We start from the raw sequence: 15,133 nt of genomic DNA on the forward strand, positions 1-15,133 counted from the left end.
TACTGTATGGATTCCACCAGCATACATTACTGTTACATTTAGATTTCTGCCTTTATTCTGTAGAAAGCAGTGATGTAAGACAAGACAAATAACATTTCTATTGCGCTTTCCTAGTGAACTCAAGGTGCTAGAGCTGCAGCCTCTAGGGCGCGCTCTATAGGCAGTGGCAGTGTTAGGAAGTCTTGCACAAGGACTCCTTACTAAATAGGGGCTGGCTTACTGAACAAGAAGAGCCGACATTCAAACCCTAGTCTCTTGTGTCAGAGGCAGAACCCTTAACCAAGTGTAGATATAGATTGTATGTATAAAACTTAGAGGGCATGATTCACAAAACATGTGTTTATCTTATGAATTAACACTCATTTGCCCTTATTTAATTCACGTTTTCTCCTACGTGATATTTTCTCACCTTGTTAATAAAATGCCTTTTAAAGGAAACCTAAACTGAGAGGTATATGGATGTTTGCTTTTAAACAATACCAGTTGCCTGGCAGTCCTGCTGATCTCTTTGCTTCAGTAGTGGCTGAATCCCACACCTGAAACAAGCATGCAGCTAATCCAGTCTGACTTCAGTTTGCATGCTTGTTGAGGGGCTGTGGTTAAAAGTGTTAGAGACACAGGATCAGCTGGAGAGTCAGGCAACTGGTATTATTTTACAAGGAAAAATCCATACTGCTTCTCAGTTTAGGCACCAGCAAGAAAGAAAATATTCAGAATGATTTTGAGAGTACTTTTTCACCTGCTTTCTGGCATCTTTTCAATTGCAGAGCGATAAAAAGTTATTTTAAACAGAAGATGAAAATTATCTCCTAGGAAAAAGCTTAGAAGAAAACCTGAATTGGATTGGGCCCATTTTCTGTTGTAACTCTCAATTTATCTATTCTTTTCATTGAAGGGATAAATAAGCGAGGATAATAACTGCATGTTAATCCTTGTGCACATCTACGATGGCTGCTGCTCACAGGGGTGAACCGCCAATCCCTGGAGCGGTAGTGCAGGGTAGCAATGCGTTTTGTTGCTTTGAAGTGGGGAGTAGGAGGAATAATGGGTCTGTGCACAATGGAGCGGCACGGAACGAGCGGGGTAAGGAAGGGAATAATGGCCTCTGCATGTGTTCAGAGAAAATGGTCCGGCAAGCCTGCTCTCTCCCTGACCCAGCAATGCCAGAGGCGGCCCAGCTATCTGCCCACCTTGGCTGAGAACCAATGAGTCTATGCACTCTAGATTAGCAGTGCAGTGCTGGAAATATCCATTGGTAGATGGAAGCTCCAACATGATATTGGTTAGAATTATGGATATATCTACATAGTAAATCAATGGTTGGTCTGCAACTATACTGTTGTATTTGTATTATCTGAATTTCACATAATATAATACTGTTAGTTTGGTTATTTAACTTTGTATACTTCTATTTATTAATTGTGGTTTCTGTTTTTTGAGACTCAATGCTAAAAATAGGCCTAGCTAAAAAAAAAAAGTACTGTGCCCCACACTGTACACTTTACCATAAACTCTCTATTAATGTTGAAATACATTCATTATAAACACATTAAGACAAAGGACAGACTTAACTTAATGTAATAGAGGTGTATTACTGTTTAAAGAAGTATAAAAGTAGATTTATGCATCCTGCAAGGCCAGGACTTTTGTTTCTGGTTGCTTGAGACTTCTGGTTAACTGAGTTCTGGATAATAGGGGTTTTACTGTACTTACCTCAGTGATAATCCAGTTGCTTCCCTTATCCTCCTCGCTCTCACAGATCCAGCGCTGGGACCCTCTGAACATATTCGACAAGAGAGGTTGAATATGCTTGCGTGTCCACACTCCGGCCACTCCCGTTCGTGTATGGGCATGGCGGCACTGTGTAGACACAATGATGGCCTGCACAGTAGCGTGGAGCTGCTCGTGCATAGCCTTTTCCTCAGTGCTCAACCGACTTTGTGCGAGTGCTGTATCTGCCCTCATACACAGCCTGGAAGGGGAAGAGGGTCCTGGTGAGCATCAGTGGGCTGCAGGAGGATTGGAGATAACTCATAAGTTAAGTTTTGTGAATCAATGCCCAGAGATTCATGGTAGGATGAAATGGAGTCTGCAGGTAAGTGATCACTTTAGTCTCAGTTTGACATTTGACGCAGTTTGTGGAGTTAGATGTGTCTGCTGCAGGAGGCATCGTTTGTGTCAAAGTTTCATAAGGCTTTAGTGTGAACCATCAAAACTAGTCATACCAGTTTTCTCCTGGTTTTAACCTTTTATAAAGAACCTGTTAGACAAATTAAAATAATACCTGAGGAGCCAGCATATATGGGCAGCGAACACATTAGCACACATCATATGTCTGCAGTGCACACACTGTAAGCTCTGGGGAGGAGTCCCCTCCCCCCCCCCTCCTTACGTACGAATTTCCTGATGGCTGTAATATAAGCTGGGTGAATAGTGCTATTATACCCTGCTTTTCAAACCGTTAAACTGTGAAATTTAATATGGAGCCTGGTTAATAAACATTTCTTGTGTAATCTGCTCTGCCTCAGGAACAAGAGGCGTAGTGTGAAGTTTTAATGCCTTGCAGTCTGCCATTTAGGCATGTTCATTAATAAGCTATGAAAAGAGCAGAGTGACATTTCATAAACTGTCAGCCCAGTTGTAGACCATAAATGCAAAAGCACTAAAATTCTTTAAAAGTTCCTGTTTGAACTAAGGTGGAGGACTGATCTGTTCGGTTGTTGGGATCTGACACATGGCAAATTTTGTCATTAAGGCTTCTTTTACATAGATGGTTTGAGATTGATCATTTACCACTCTTTAAAACTGCCCATGTGTTATAAGCCTGTGTACAGTTAGGGGGCGGGCGCAATTACAAGGATACTATTTGCAGTATCTGGGTTGCAGCTACAACACTGGATCACATACGTGTGTTCAGTTGTTTGCTGATAACTATTGTTATTCTTGATTTCTAAAGCACCAAAATATTCTGTGGAGCTGTACAAATTAAGAAACGAACAAGGGATACATAGTAATGCAGGCAAATGGAATACACCAATATACTAAATGCATAATTGCTAATTACTAAATGCATAATTACTTTTATCACTGTCATTACCAATTCTGTATTTTGTATTCTGTATTTTGTATAGCTTTGGTATTTTGTCACGTATTATGTATCTTGTATATTGGTGTACACCATTGTCTGTATTATTATGTATTCCCAGTTGGTTTCTTACTTTGTACAGCGCCACGGAATATGTTGTCACTTTATAAACCAATAATAACAATAACAATTGGTGACAAAATACAGAATTGTTAATGACAGTGACAAGTAACATCCTGAAGTAACGTGGAGTTTACTGTGGAGGTACGGTTATACAGTGGCTAAAACGCCTGTTTGACCACTGGCAGCCGCCTTGCAAAGGACTGTATAATTTTCCAGCTGTTTGAATGTAATCGCAGATAAATGCTTCCTTCCACACTTCAGCAGATCTTCAGCAATCAGTGCAAGGAAGGACTGATAACCTCTAAAGAGACCTAACCCAGCCCTCATGGGGCAGCTGTTAGCTTACAGTGCATAGCATGTATTGTGCTTTCCATCACACAGCTGTTGTCTTTCTGCCTCTAGAGTTGTGTATGTTGCTGAATATCTGAACCATGGAGGCTTGACTCACAATCTGCATGCTAATTCCTGGTAGTCACCTAGTCAATGATGCTAAATGAATGTTTCACTGCCCTGTAACTAGACTGGCAACCTTTACTAGACAGGTAATTAGCTAAATGACACATTTTCTGTGAGGGCTGTGTGATGTTGCCTGCAGGCATAGAATGACAGCTGAGTGTACCAACACATTCTAGTCACCTTAATGATTGCTTTTATTTTGCTTGTTTTTTTCTTCTGTGAAAGGAGAGAGTACAAATTATTATGTTTCAGTGACTTAGGGCCCATTCACACTTGGGCGATTAGCGGGCGTTTACTGCTAATCGTTGGCGATTGCTAGTGCTTTTTAAACCACTAGTGCAATGTAATTTATATGGCAATGATCTTACAGCCGCGATCGCCAGCGATTTGTGATTACCGCGAAATGCAGGTGTGCTACATGCAGCATTTTTTGGGGATTTTTGAGCAATTGCAATGTGTTTCAGTCACAATCGCTCAAAAAAAGCTAAAATTTCCAGTGAAAAATACGTTTATTGTGTAAAAAATTGCCACTGCAAAACGTTAGCGCAAATTGCTAGCTTTTTTACAATTGCAAGTGTGAATGGGGCCTTAAAGTGGATCCGAGGTGAACTTTTACTCATTGCATAATTGTGTTCTTTTCCTATTGTTTATGCAGTGTTCCCCAACCCTGTCCTCAAGGCCCACCAACAGTGCATGTTTTGTAGAAATCCAGAGAGGTAGTTAATCAGCTCTGCTGCAACACTAATTACCTCCCCTGTGCATGTTTGCGGTTTTCTGCAAAACATGCACTGTGGGTGGGACTTGAGGCCAGGGTTGGGGAACTCTGGTTTATAGGGAATTCCTCAAGCTAAATACTTTTTTTTTTTTTTAATACTCTAATTCCCTATAAAGGAAATAAACCACGCCCACAGGTTTTCAGAGTGCCTTGGCAGTAGCAAGGGCTCATGGGAGCTCAGTCTGGGCAGGAGGAGGAGGAGGTGTTATTAGCCATTGATTTCAGAGGCAGAGGGGAGGAGGGAGGAAGGGGGATTAGTTTTTTTTCACAGGCTGAGTGCTCAAGATACAGATAAGCCTGCCTCTGCGTAATGTTTACAAACAACATGGCTGCTTTCATTGTATCACAGGAAGAAATAATCATTTTCTATGAAAACTGTTTGCAGCTAGATTTGCTGTGTAAACTATCTAAACTTTAGATAAGATATATAGACAAGTTACTTGTTATAGTCGGATCCGCTTTAAGCTGGCCATACACTAGTTGATTTTCCCATCTGAATTCTAGCAGATCTCATCACTCTATTAGATTCTGTCAGAAATCTATTGCTCCAACATATCCGATTCCCCCCCACACAAGTGATTCCCCTCCCCCCCCCCCTTTTCTCCCCACCAACAGAGCTTCCTGATCCCCAAACAGTGTTTATTTATTTTTTTACAAATATTTACATAATTTTTTTTTACTAATAAATTTTGCTATTTCTTTATTTATTTTTCTAAAATCCCTCCCTCCCACCAGCCAGCCAATCCTGGCGATCAGCTGTCATAGGCTTCTGTCTATGAGAGCTGATCGCTCTCTAGTGTCCCAGGGGGACAGCCGTGTCATACAGCTGTCCCCAGTACAGCGCTGCTGCAGATCGCAGCTCTGTACACAGTTATTAGATGGCGTCTAACAGTCTCAGAGCGGCGATTGCTGGGAGACTGAAGGCGGGGCGGAGCTCTGCGCGCATCCGTGCATGTGAGCTCCTGCAGTAGCCGGCCCTAGGACTTGATGCCAATTGGTGTTAGGTGGTCCTGGGGCCCGTTGGCGTGACCCGGTCTTTAGGTAGTTAAAATGCATGAAAACGCATGCATAAAAAGTACATTGCTCCCAGGGTAAAATATGCTATTAATTACTTTTCTTCTATGTTGTGGTCACTTACAGTAGGTAGTAAAATTCTGACAGAACTGACAGATCTTGGACTAGCCCTTCTCCTCATGGGGGATTTCAGTGTTTTTTTTTTTCCAAAAGCACTTAGTGAACAACAGTTGCTCAGTCCAACTGCCAGAATAGTGTGCAAACAGGTGGGGGTAGCCTGCGTCTTTGTCCAAATTGTTTTACATGGAGTGGTTTTGTAAGGAATACATTAAATGCTAAGAATCCCCCATGAAGAGATGGACTTGTCAAAAACCTATTGGCTCCGTCAGATTTCTACTACTACTACTACTTTCTACAGTGACAGCAACATAGGAGAAAATTAATTTATAGCTGAATTTATAACTACTTATTTGTATGGGTTTAAATGAATTTTAAAGTCTACAATTTATTGTGCAAAAGTCGCCCTTTAATACCATTTATTTTTACATCATCCTACCTAATAAAGTACAAGTGTCCCTGCGTGTGTCTCTGTGTCAGTGCTTTTGCGCTACTGCGACAGGACACAGGGCGGTGGGTGCGTTGGGTGGGCGCACACGCGGCGTTGACAGACCGAGAGCCCATTTTCAAACAGGCTTAGGTCAGCTAGTATACAATAATTCTACTGTTTAAACCTTTTTTGATGAATCGTTCTCTTAAGTTTTATACAAAATAAAATATTTGGGGATTCTTCTATTAGCTCAGCAGGAATACTTAGCTTATACTGTATATCAATGGCAGTTTAGATTTGTATCAGTAAAATGATACAATAATTTAGTAAGGATGTAAATATCTGAACTGTTTTTGTGTCTGAGTATTTGCTGCTTGTAATAACCCTCAGAATACACAGTGATGTGCAATGCGAATGAGCAGAAGTCGTGGCCACCTGATGTTCACGCTGTCTCATTTCCAAACCTGTTATTTAGATCTTTGCTTAGCTCTTGATGTTCCTTAGCCTATCATTTCTACACTGCAATATAGAAGAACATCCTTTCCCAGTTAAAGCTTATTTTAGAAGGAAATGGCAGGGTTGAGCTCCCACAAGTGACCCGTGAAAGACTACGTGTCACTTTTCTGCAGGAGGTTTTACAGTGTGCGTATGAACTTTTCCACTGGACAAAAAGACGCCACTGCTTGCCATGCACAGAATAAATCTGAGTTGCCCAAGAACAGAGCTGCTCACCCAAAAAGGATATTTCCATTGTAAGAGATTTATTCAGATGTCTCTGAGGATCTGCACTGGAAAGATATCCTTGAGCTGGATCCTGGGTGTTAAGATGGCCATACACTACAATTTTTGCCCAATTAGGCATTGGATTAGAAGAAAACATGTTAAGTCGCACAACTGTGAACGTAGCCTAATTGGGCAATGATGGTTCTTGGTGATGTCGATCACATGCTGATGAAAACAAAGCTGTATGGTGTTTGGCAACCTTTAGGAGTAGGTGTTCCCACACATGCTGAATTGATGAGACATCTTCTGCTTGGTTTGTACATCACATTGCAATTTGCACACTGGCATTTTGCCTTACTAATGGCAAGATTACGCCAAACACCAGCAGTCATTGCAGATGGCAGTGTAACTGGACAGCGTGGAAATTGGCATTAAATTAGGTGTTCAGTATGAACAGCATTTGTATTGTATATTTTTTTTAACATTTGGGGTGGTGGAGGTGGTTGTCTTTCTGAAGTTATCAGCAGCTAACATTTTGAACACTGTGGGTAGGGATAGCTTTCCTATGTGAATGAGGTGAGAGATAGTAAGGGAAACAGATGCTTTGCATTGCAGTTTGAGAAGGGTCTCACAAAGACAACAGAATGACAGGAATCTACCCAAGAACTTGTTTGCATGACAGGAAGTGTAAAAACGTGTCTATTAAACTCATTCCATGATACAGAGCTTTTTCTGTAGCCGAGAAAGTGTTTTATAAAGAAGTTGCAATTACAGATATAACGGCATAATTTCCAAATCTGTTTATAAAATCTTGTAAATGCATTCGTTGCCAGTCGTTCTCTATTCCCTGCGATGGAAATGATAGACAGTTTGCTTTTGCTGCCTGCATGTATTCAGTCCTATTCATGTTCTGCCTCTTGGTGAGGCATGCACTTTTGCACTTGCCAAGCTACAGTGCAGTAGATTAGAAGCCTGCGCGGGTCTAATTTAGACCTACACCTGCAGCCCCGCTACCCACAGCCAACCCGCAACCCACTTTCTGGGGAATCTGGTACCCGCTTCAGCAGACCCTCTACCTGCACCTGGCCTGCAACCCGATTAAAATCAAAACGGGTACCCGAACCCGACCTGCATTTCGGGTAACCCGCGGGTATCTGACCCGATGCAGCCCTCTACTGTAGACAGTGTAGAGCAATGTGCCAAGATTCTGTGTATTACATTATCATGGTCTTTTTTTTCCCCACCTTTAGCACTAGATTTTTGGGGGGAATCTAATGATAGCATCAAAAATGAGACTTGATCTATGCCTCATAATGTAGCACAACTAGTAATCGAGTTTTTGGATTTACTTTCACTTCTCCTTTCTGATTTGTTGTTGGCATGACAGTTTTGCCTTTCTGGTGCAGTTCCCTTTTTGTGTTTCCTTCAGTGGCTGTGAAATAAAACCACCCCCTATAAAGAAACTGTAACCTAATCACAAGACCGAACGAAAAATACAGTGAAGCAACAAGTGATGCTGACTATGGTTTGTCATCCAGAAATCGTATCATTGTAGGTGCAGCTGCAGTTTATCCAGGAATTTACGTTGGGTAATGGTCTCAGCCAAATATCTTAGCAGATGCGATTTACCTCACCAGTGAAGCAGACGAAAAACTGTTGCTCAGAACAGAACAGAAATTCTGCAACATTGCCAAGTGCCTGTTTGGAGGGGAAAGAACAATGCGCAAAGCAAGATTCCCCTTGTTGCGCTGCCTGCTCGTCCTTGTCATGCATGAACTGACATGATGTATAAATTGAGACTTCAAATTATACGAGAACCTGTACTGCTGCAATTTGTCTGCCTTAGAGTACAAATCTCAGCTGGTATTTAGAAGATTAACATTTATTTAGTATTTTTTGCACTATAGACTTAAACCTGGCAGCCTAAGACGCAGCGTGTACTGTACTTTTCTGACATACAAAGCTTTTCATTTAAAATGACAGTAAAAAGTATGACTTGTTAATGCTGTTCTTAATTTAAGATATTTATAAAATGCACTTTTGAAATAAAATACTTGTATTTTTCGGTCTTTTAAACCAGCTCTGTGTTACACTTTTGAGTGGAATAATACAGATTTTTGTGATGTGATGCAGCTGATCTAGCCTTCTTATTGATTATTAGAGGATTATTATTATTTAGTATTTATATAGTGCTGACCTCTACCGCAGTGCTGTACAAAGTATATAAATTATTGTCACTAATTGTCCCTCGGGGGTGCTCACAATCTACCATAGTCCTAGAGGATAAGGCTAAAGGTAGGACTCGACCAAGATTCTCTCTCTCTAACCGAATCTGGTTAGAGAGAGATCCGTCAGCTGCCCATACACCACACGCCGATTCCTGATCAATTTAATGCTGAAATCGATCCGGAATCAACCTTGTGACGCCACATCCGCCGCCATGCCATGCAGGCCCGACGCTGCCCCCCTAATGTTCAATGTGCCCCTCCCCCAGTGCCCAGTGCATTATACATTACCTGTCTGTTTCCGCTACTGGCTCTGGGCTCCATCCTCCGTCCATACACGTGCCCGACGTTGTTGGCGCCGTATATGTGGGCACGTGTGTGGCTATCTATACTGAGGTACCTATTCCTGACTATCTATGCTGAGGTATCTAATCCTGGCTACCTATACTGAGGTACCTATTCCTGACTATCTATGCTGAGGTATCTATCCCTGGCTATCTATACTGAGGTACCTATTCCTGACTATACCGAGGTACCTATTCCTGACTATATCGAGGTACCTATTCCTGACTATCTATACTGAGGCATCTAATCCTGGCTACCTATACTAAGGCATCTAATCCTGGCTATCTATACTGAGGTACCTATTCCTGACTATCTATACTGAGGCATCTAATCCTGGCTATCTATACTGAGGTACCTATTCCTGACTATCTATACTGATGCATCTATCCCTCCCTATCTATGCTGAGGTACCTATTCCTGACTATCTATACTGAGGCATCTAATCCTGGCTACCTATACTGAGGCATCTAATCCTGGCTATCTATACTGAGGTACCTATTCCTGACTATCTATACTGAGGCATCTAATCCTGGCTATCTATACTGAGGCATCTAATCCTGGCTATCTATACTGAGGTACCTATTCCTGACTATCTATACTGAGGCATCTAATCCTGGCTATCTATACTGAGGTACCTATTCCTGACTATCTATACTGAGGCATCTAATCCTGGCTATCTATACTGAGGTACCTATTCCTGACTATCTATGCTGAGGTATCTATCCCTGGATATCTATACTGAGGTACCTATTCCTGACTATACCGAGGTACCTATTCCTGACTATCTATACTGAGGCATCTAATTCTGGCTACCTATACTGAGGCATCTAATTCTGGCTACCTATACTGAGATACCCATTCCTGACTATACTGAGGCATCTATCCCTGGCTATCTATACTGAGGTACCTAGTCCTGGCTATCTATGCCGAGGTACCTAGTCCTGGCTATCTATGCTGAGGTACCTATTCCTGACTATCTATACTGATGCATCTATCCCTGGCTATCTATACTGAGGTACCTAGTCCTGACTATCTATAGCACGGTACCTATTCCTGACTATCTATACTGAGGCATCTAATCCTGGCTACCTATACTGAGGTACCTATTCCTGACTATCTATACTGAGACATATAATTATGGCTATCTATGCTGATGTACCTATTCTTGACTATACTGATGCATCTATCCCTGGCTATCTATACTGAGGTACCTAGTCCTGACTATCTATACCGAGGTACCTATTCCTGACTATCTATAGTGAGGCATCTAATCCTGGCTACCTATACTGAGGTGCCTATTCCTGACTATCTATACTGATGCATCTAATCCTGGCTATCTATACTGAGGTACCTATTCCTGACCATCTATACTGATGCATCTAATCCTGGCTATCTATACTGAGGTACCTATTCCTGACTATCTATACTGAGGTATCTATCCCTGGCTATCTATACTGAGGTACCTATTTCTGACTATCTATACTGAGATACCTATTCCTGACTATACTAAGGTACCTATTCCCGTTACTTATACTGGAGGCACCTACTCCTGGCTATGTAATGTAGGGGGGGGGGGGGGGGGAGGGCGGGTCCAATTTCTGCATCGGGGCTCCAAGGTTTGTAGATACGCCACTGTTTCAGAGCATGGAGGCACAACAATGTTCAGATCAAATGTGAAGAAGCATCGCGTATGATCTTGCTTGCAGTGTGTGGGCCACTAGTCGATTGACTTTCGATTAACCACACTAAAGTTGTTTGCACAATAAAGTCAATTTAGGCAAAATTGCTAGATGCATGGCTACGTCTAAGGGAGTAAGGCTGGTTTTACAGTGGGACGTTAAAGTCCCACGTTACAGCAGCCAGTAACGCAGCCTAACTCACAGCACTGTAAAATCAATGTGCTGTTCACAGTGCACACGTTGTGTTAGGGATAACGCTGCACGTTAAATGAAAGTGCAGCATGCTGTACGTTATACCCCTATAGAGCTGCGTTAGATTGTTTGCACATGCTCAGTGACTAGCCACATGGCTAATTAATATTCACTGCACTGTGGTGACTCGTGATGGGACTCTTAGTGTTGTCCGGTTCATTTGATCCGGATCATTTTTGTGAGTCGAATCATCCGGATCATCACAATGAAAGATTCACAGTGGATGTCTGTCTGTAAGAAACAGGAACATACAGAATGTACAGTGCAGGGAAAGTCCTGTCCTGCTAGTCATTTCACCCAGTCTGCATCCCTAGTAAAATGATTCAAATGATTCGGTTCAAAGATCCGGATCTTTTCAATGATCTGATTCGGATGATCCAAATCCTTAAAAAGGGACTTCCCATCACTAGCCTGGAGCGGCTGCTTTGAGAGCCGCATACCGCGGCTCAATCTGACGTCCAACTTCAACACCATCATGCGTTGCGTTAGGGGCACGTTATGCGACCTTAACGTCCCCTAAAACGCAACGTCTTGGTGTGAAAGTAGTCTAATGCTGAAGGGTGAGAGAAAGGCATAGTGCTGAACTTTCTTTTTACTCAAAATTTTATTTTGTCAGCATTGTATGTCTATGGAACTGCTAGCTTTCCAAGTGTTTTTACTGATGACATCAGGCCATGTTTGGCACTTAATTGTTTTTCTGCTTTCTTTCAGATGAGAGCCCCTGGTAAAGCCCTTTTGGATGCGGTCTGCAGCCACCTTAACCTGGTTGAAGGTGATTACTTTGGACTGGAATTCCAGGACCACAGAAAAATAATGGTATGTGGCCTAAAATCATGACCTTTCACCCCCATTTGTCCATTTGTCTGCTCTAGGCTTAGTGCATCATATTTCTACATCAAAGAGCCTTTTCTAAGGGCGTTGCATTGATTTAATTACGGAATGACATTTGAGTCCAGTTTTTGTACAGCTGCCAGTCCTAACAGTACACCATACTTTCATAATTACAAGTGGAGACAAGCCAATGGAAGGCTCTAGACTCCATGAAATAACATCTAACTCATATGATTATACTGTGTGTCATAAGTAACTACAAAACACTGATAATTCTTTTTATAAACACAAAAAATAACATTTCCCCAAACATCTGTTTTGTTATGGAGCAATTATCCAAAGGTTAGAATTTTTCTTGTTTTTCACTGAAATACTTTCTCCCCTTTTCAGCACAGTGAATACAATGCACGTCTTCCATTATTTCTCGCTGCTCCGTCAGGCTTACAGTCTGAGTGGTGAGGGAGCACAGGTTAGTGTAAGGAGGATCCCAGCATGCACTAGTGATGGGGGCTTGTTGCATGTACATGGGTGGTAGGGTAGAGGGGAGGATTGGTAGGCAATTTTGAAGTGGTGAGTTTTTAGAGTCCCGTTTAGACATGTGAAAGCTTGGTGCAGTCTTAGAGGACATGGGAGAGACGTTTACTGAATGTGGGGAGCTGTAGAGAAGCCCTGTAGCCATGCATGGTATGTAGTGATGAGTGAAATAAATAATAGTAGATAATTAGAGGTCTGGGGTGTATTTTTAATTAAATCTGATATACTGGCAAGCAGGACAGCAGGCTGGTTTGTTGTACAAGGAGGTTTGTATTGATATAGGAGGGGAACAGACGAGGAGCTGTGTGAAGGGTGGACAAAGCATGCAGCAGGGTTTATTGTCTCAACATGAGGGAAATCCTGAGAGGGCAGTGGTCCTAAATAGTGATAGAATTCACTGTTTTTGGCTGCAGAGGAAGATCAAAGGTGCTAAAAACAAAGATTGAATGGACATTAAAAAGCAGAGAACAGTTGCCCTATGATCTGACTAATAGGAGGTTATCGGCAACTTTTGAGGTATTCAGGGGGGAAACTGGACTGAAGAGGGTCAATGGGAGAGTTACAAAATGGAAAAAAGTTAGTGTGTTGTAGGATGCTATAAGTAGTGGCCAGGATTGGCTATGCTTGGCGCTTCTGTGTGCCCCTGCGGGGGTCAGATTGCAAAGATGGGTAGCACCACTGAGGGTTGGGAGCAGAAAAGCATTTGACAACGTCTAAATGAGACACTGCCGCTACTGGCTCAGTCACCTGTCTGCACCTGCCCTAAAAAGGTATATTCAGCATATTCTGCATGTTTTAATGGGAAGACACCACTAGAAAGGGGAAGGTTGCCCTCTATCCAGACTGTAGAGTAGAGCAGCTTATTATGTAAAACTAACAGAAATAATGACAGGAATGATGTGAGTTCTTCTGTAGCAACAGAACTACATGTTTTTAGAATGAAGGTGCAGGCTGATGGGGAATAATGTAGGTAGGGGAAGAAAATTAATTTCCAAAACGGATTTTCTACCGTTGTTTAAAGCCACATTTGTAGCTGTTCACATGGCTTCAGTGAGTTGGGTGTTATCCATTTATTGTTTCATACATAGCAATTAGTAAACTGGTTAGAAAATAAAAGAGCAAAGCAGAGCAAACAAAGCAAATACATTAAGTTTGATCAAAACTATCCTTTGTGTAGTTTTGTGTGGCTTTTCAAAGTTTGTTCATGTGTCTCTACATGTGTCTTCCAATGACCGATACCTGGATGTCAGTGATTGGTCGTGCTGGAAAACTATACCCAAAGAATACTATTCTTTCTTGCTACAACTGCCTCCTGCTCATCCTCTTCTCCGCATAGGGTAAATCACGCTGCTCAGCAGATCGGCAAGTTGTGTGCTTGTACAGGGAAGGGCTACTCAAACTGATCCAGAATCATTGTTTGCGATGACCAGTATTATAGGCATGTACTGGGCCTAACAGGTAGACTGTAATTTCACGCATTAAACACATACAGTGGTGTGAAAAACTATTTGCCCCCTTCCTGATTTCTTATTCTTTTGCATGTTTGTCACACTTAAATGTTTCTGCTCATCAAAAACCGTTAACCATTAGTTAAAGATAACATAATTGAACACAAAATGCAGTTTTAAATGATGTTTTTTATTATTTAGTGAGAAAAAAAAAACTCAAAACCTACATAGCCCTGTGTGAAAAAGAAATTGCCCCCTGAACCTAAAAACTGGTTGGGCCACCCTTAGCAGCAATAACTGCAATCAAGCGTTTGCGATAACTTGCAACGAGTCTTTTACAGTGCTCTGGAGGAATTTTGGCCCACTCATCTTTGCAGAATTGTTGTAATTCAGCTTTATTTGAGGGTTTTCTAGCATGAACTGCCTTTTTAAGGTCATGCCACAACATCTCAATAGGATTCAGATCAGGGCTTTGACTAGGCCACTCCAAAGTCTTCATTTTGTTTTTCTTCAGCCATTCAGAGGTGTATTTGCTGGTGTCTTTTGGGTCATTGTCCTGCTGCAGCACCCAAGATCGCTTCAGCTTGAGTTGACGAACAGATGGCCGGACATTCTCCTTCAGGTTTTTTTGGTAGACAGTAGAATTCATGGTTCCATCTATCACAGCAAGCCTTCCAGGTCCTGAAGCAGCAAAACAACCCCAGACCATCACACTACCACCACCATATTTTACTGTTGGTATGATGTTCTTTTGCTGAAATGCTGTGTTACTTCTACGACAGATTTAACAGGACACGCACCTTCCAAAAAGTTCAACTTTTGTCTCGGCGGTCCACAAGGTATTTTCCCACAAGTCTTGGCAATCATTGAGATGTTTTTTTAGCAAAATTGAGACGAGCCTTAATGTTCTTTTTGCTTAAAAGTGGTTTGCGCCTTGGATATCTGCCATGCAGTCCGTTTTTGCCCAGTCTCTTTCTTATGGTGGAAATGTGAACACTGACCTTAAGTAAGGCAAGTGAGGCCTGCAGTTCTTTAGATGTTGTCCTGGGGTCTTTTGTGGCCTCTCGGATGAGTTTTCTCTGCACTCTTGGGGTAA

General features: G+C 42.0%; 1 protein-coding gene across 3 annotated transcripts in view; it reads left to right on the plus strand.

Moving 5' to 3' along the window:
• The window catches only part of FARP1 (FERM, ARH/RhoGEF and pleckstrin domain protein 1), a 277,097-nt gene that overhangs the window by 168,600 nt on the left and 93,364 nt on the right, over positions 1 to 15,133 (plus strand). For all 3 annotated transcript variants that reach the window (XM_068267956.1, XM_068267954.1, XM_068267955.1), the window contains exon 3: positions 11,936 to 12,040. In XM_068267956.1, the coding sequence (XP_068124057.1) occupies positions 11,936 to 12,040 (105 nt within the window). The remainder of the gene's footprint in view (positions 1 to 11,935; positions 12,041 to 15,133) is intronic.

This window comes from Hyperolius riggenbachi, chromosome 2, assembly GCF_040937935.1.
Source record: "Hyperolius riggenbachi isolate aHypRig1 chromosome 2, aHypRig1.pri, whole genome shotgun sequence".
NCBI classification, from domain to species: Eukaryota; Metazoa; Chordata; class Amphibia; order Anura; family Hyperoliidae; genus Hyperolius; species Hyperolius riggenbachi.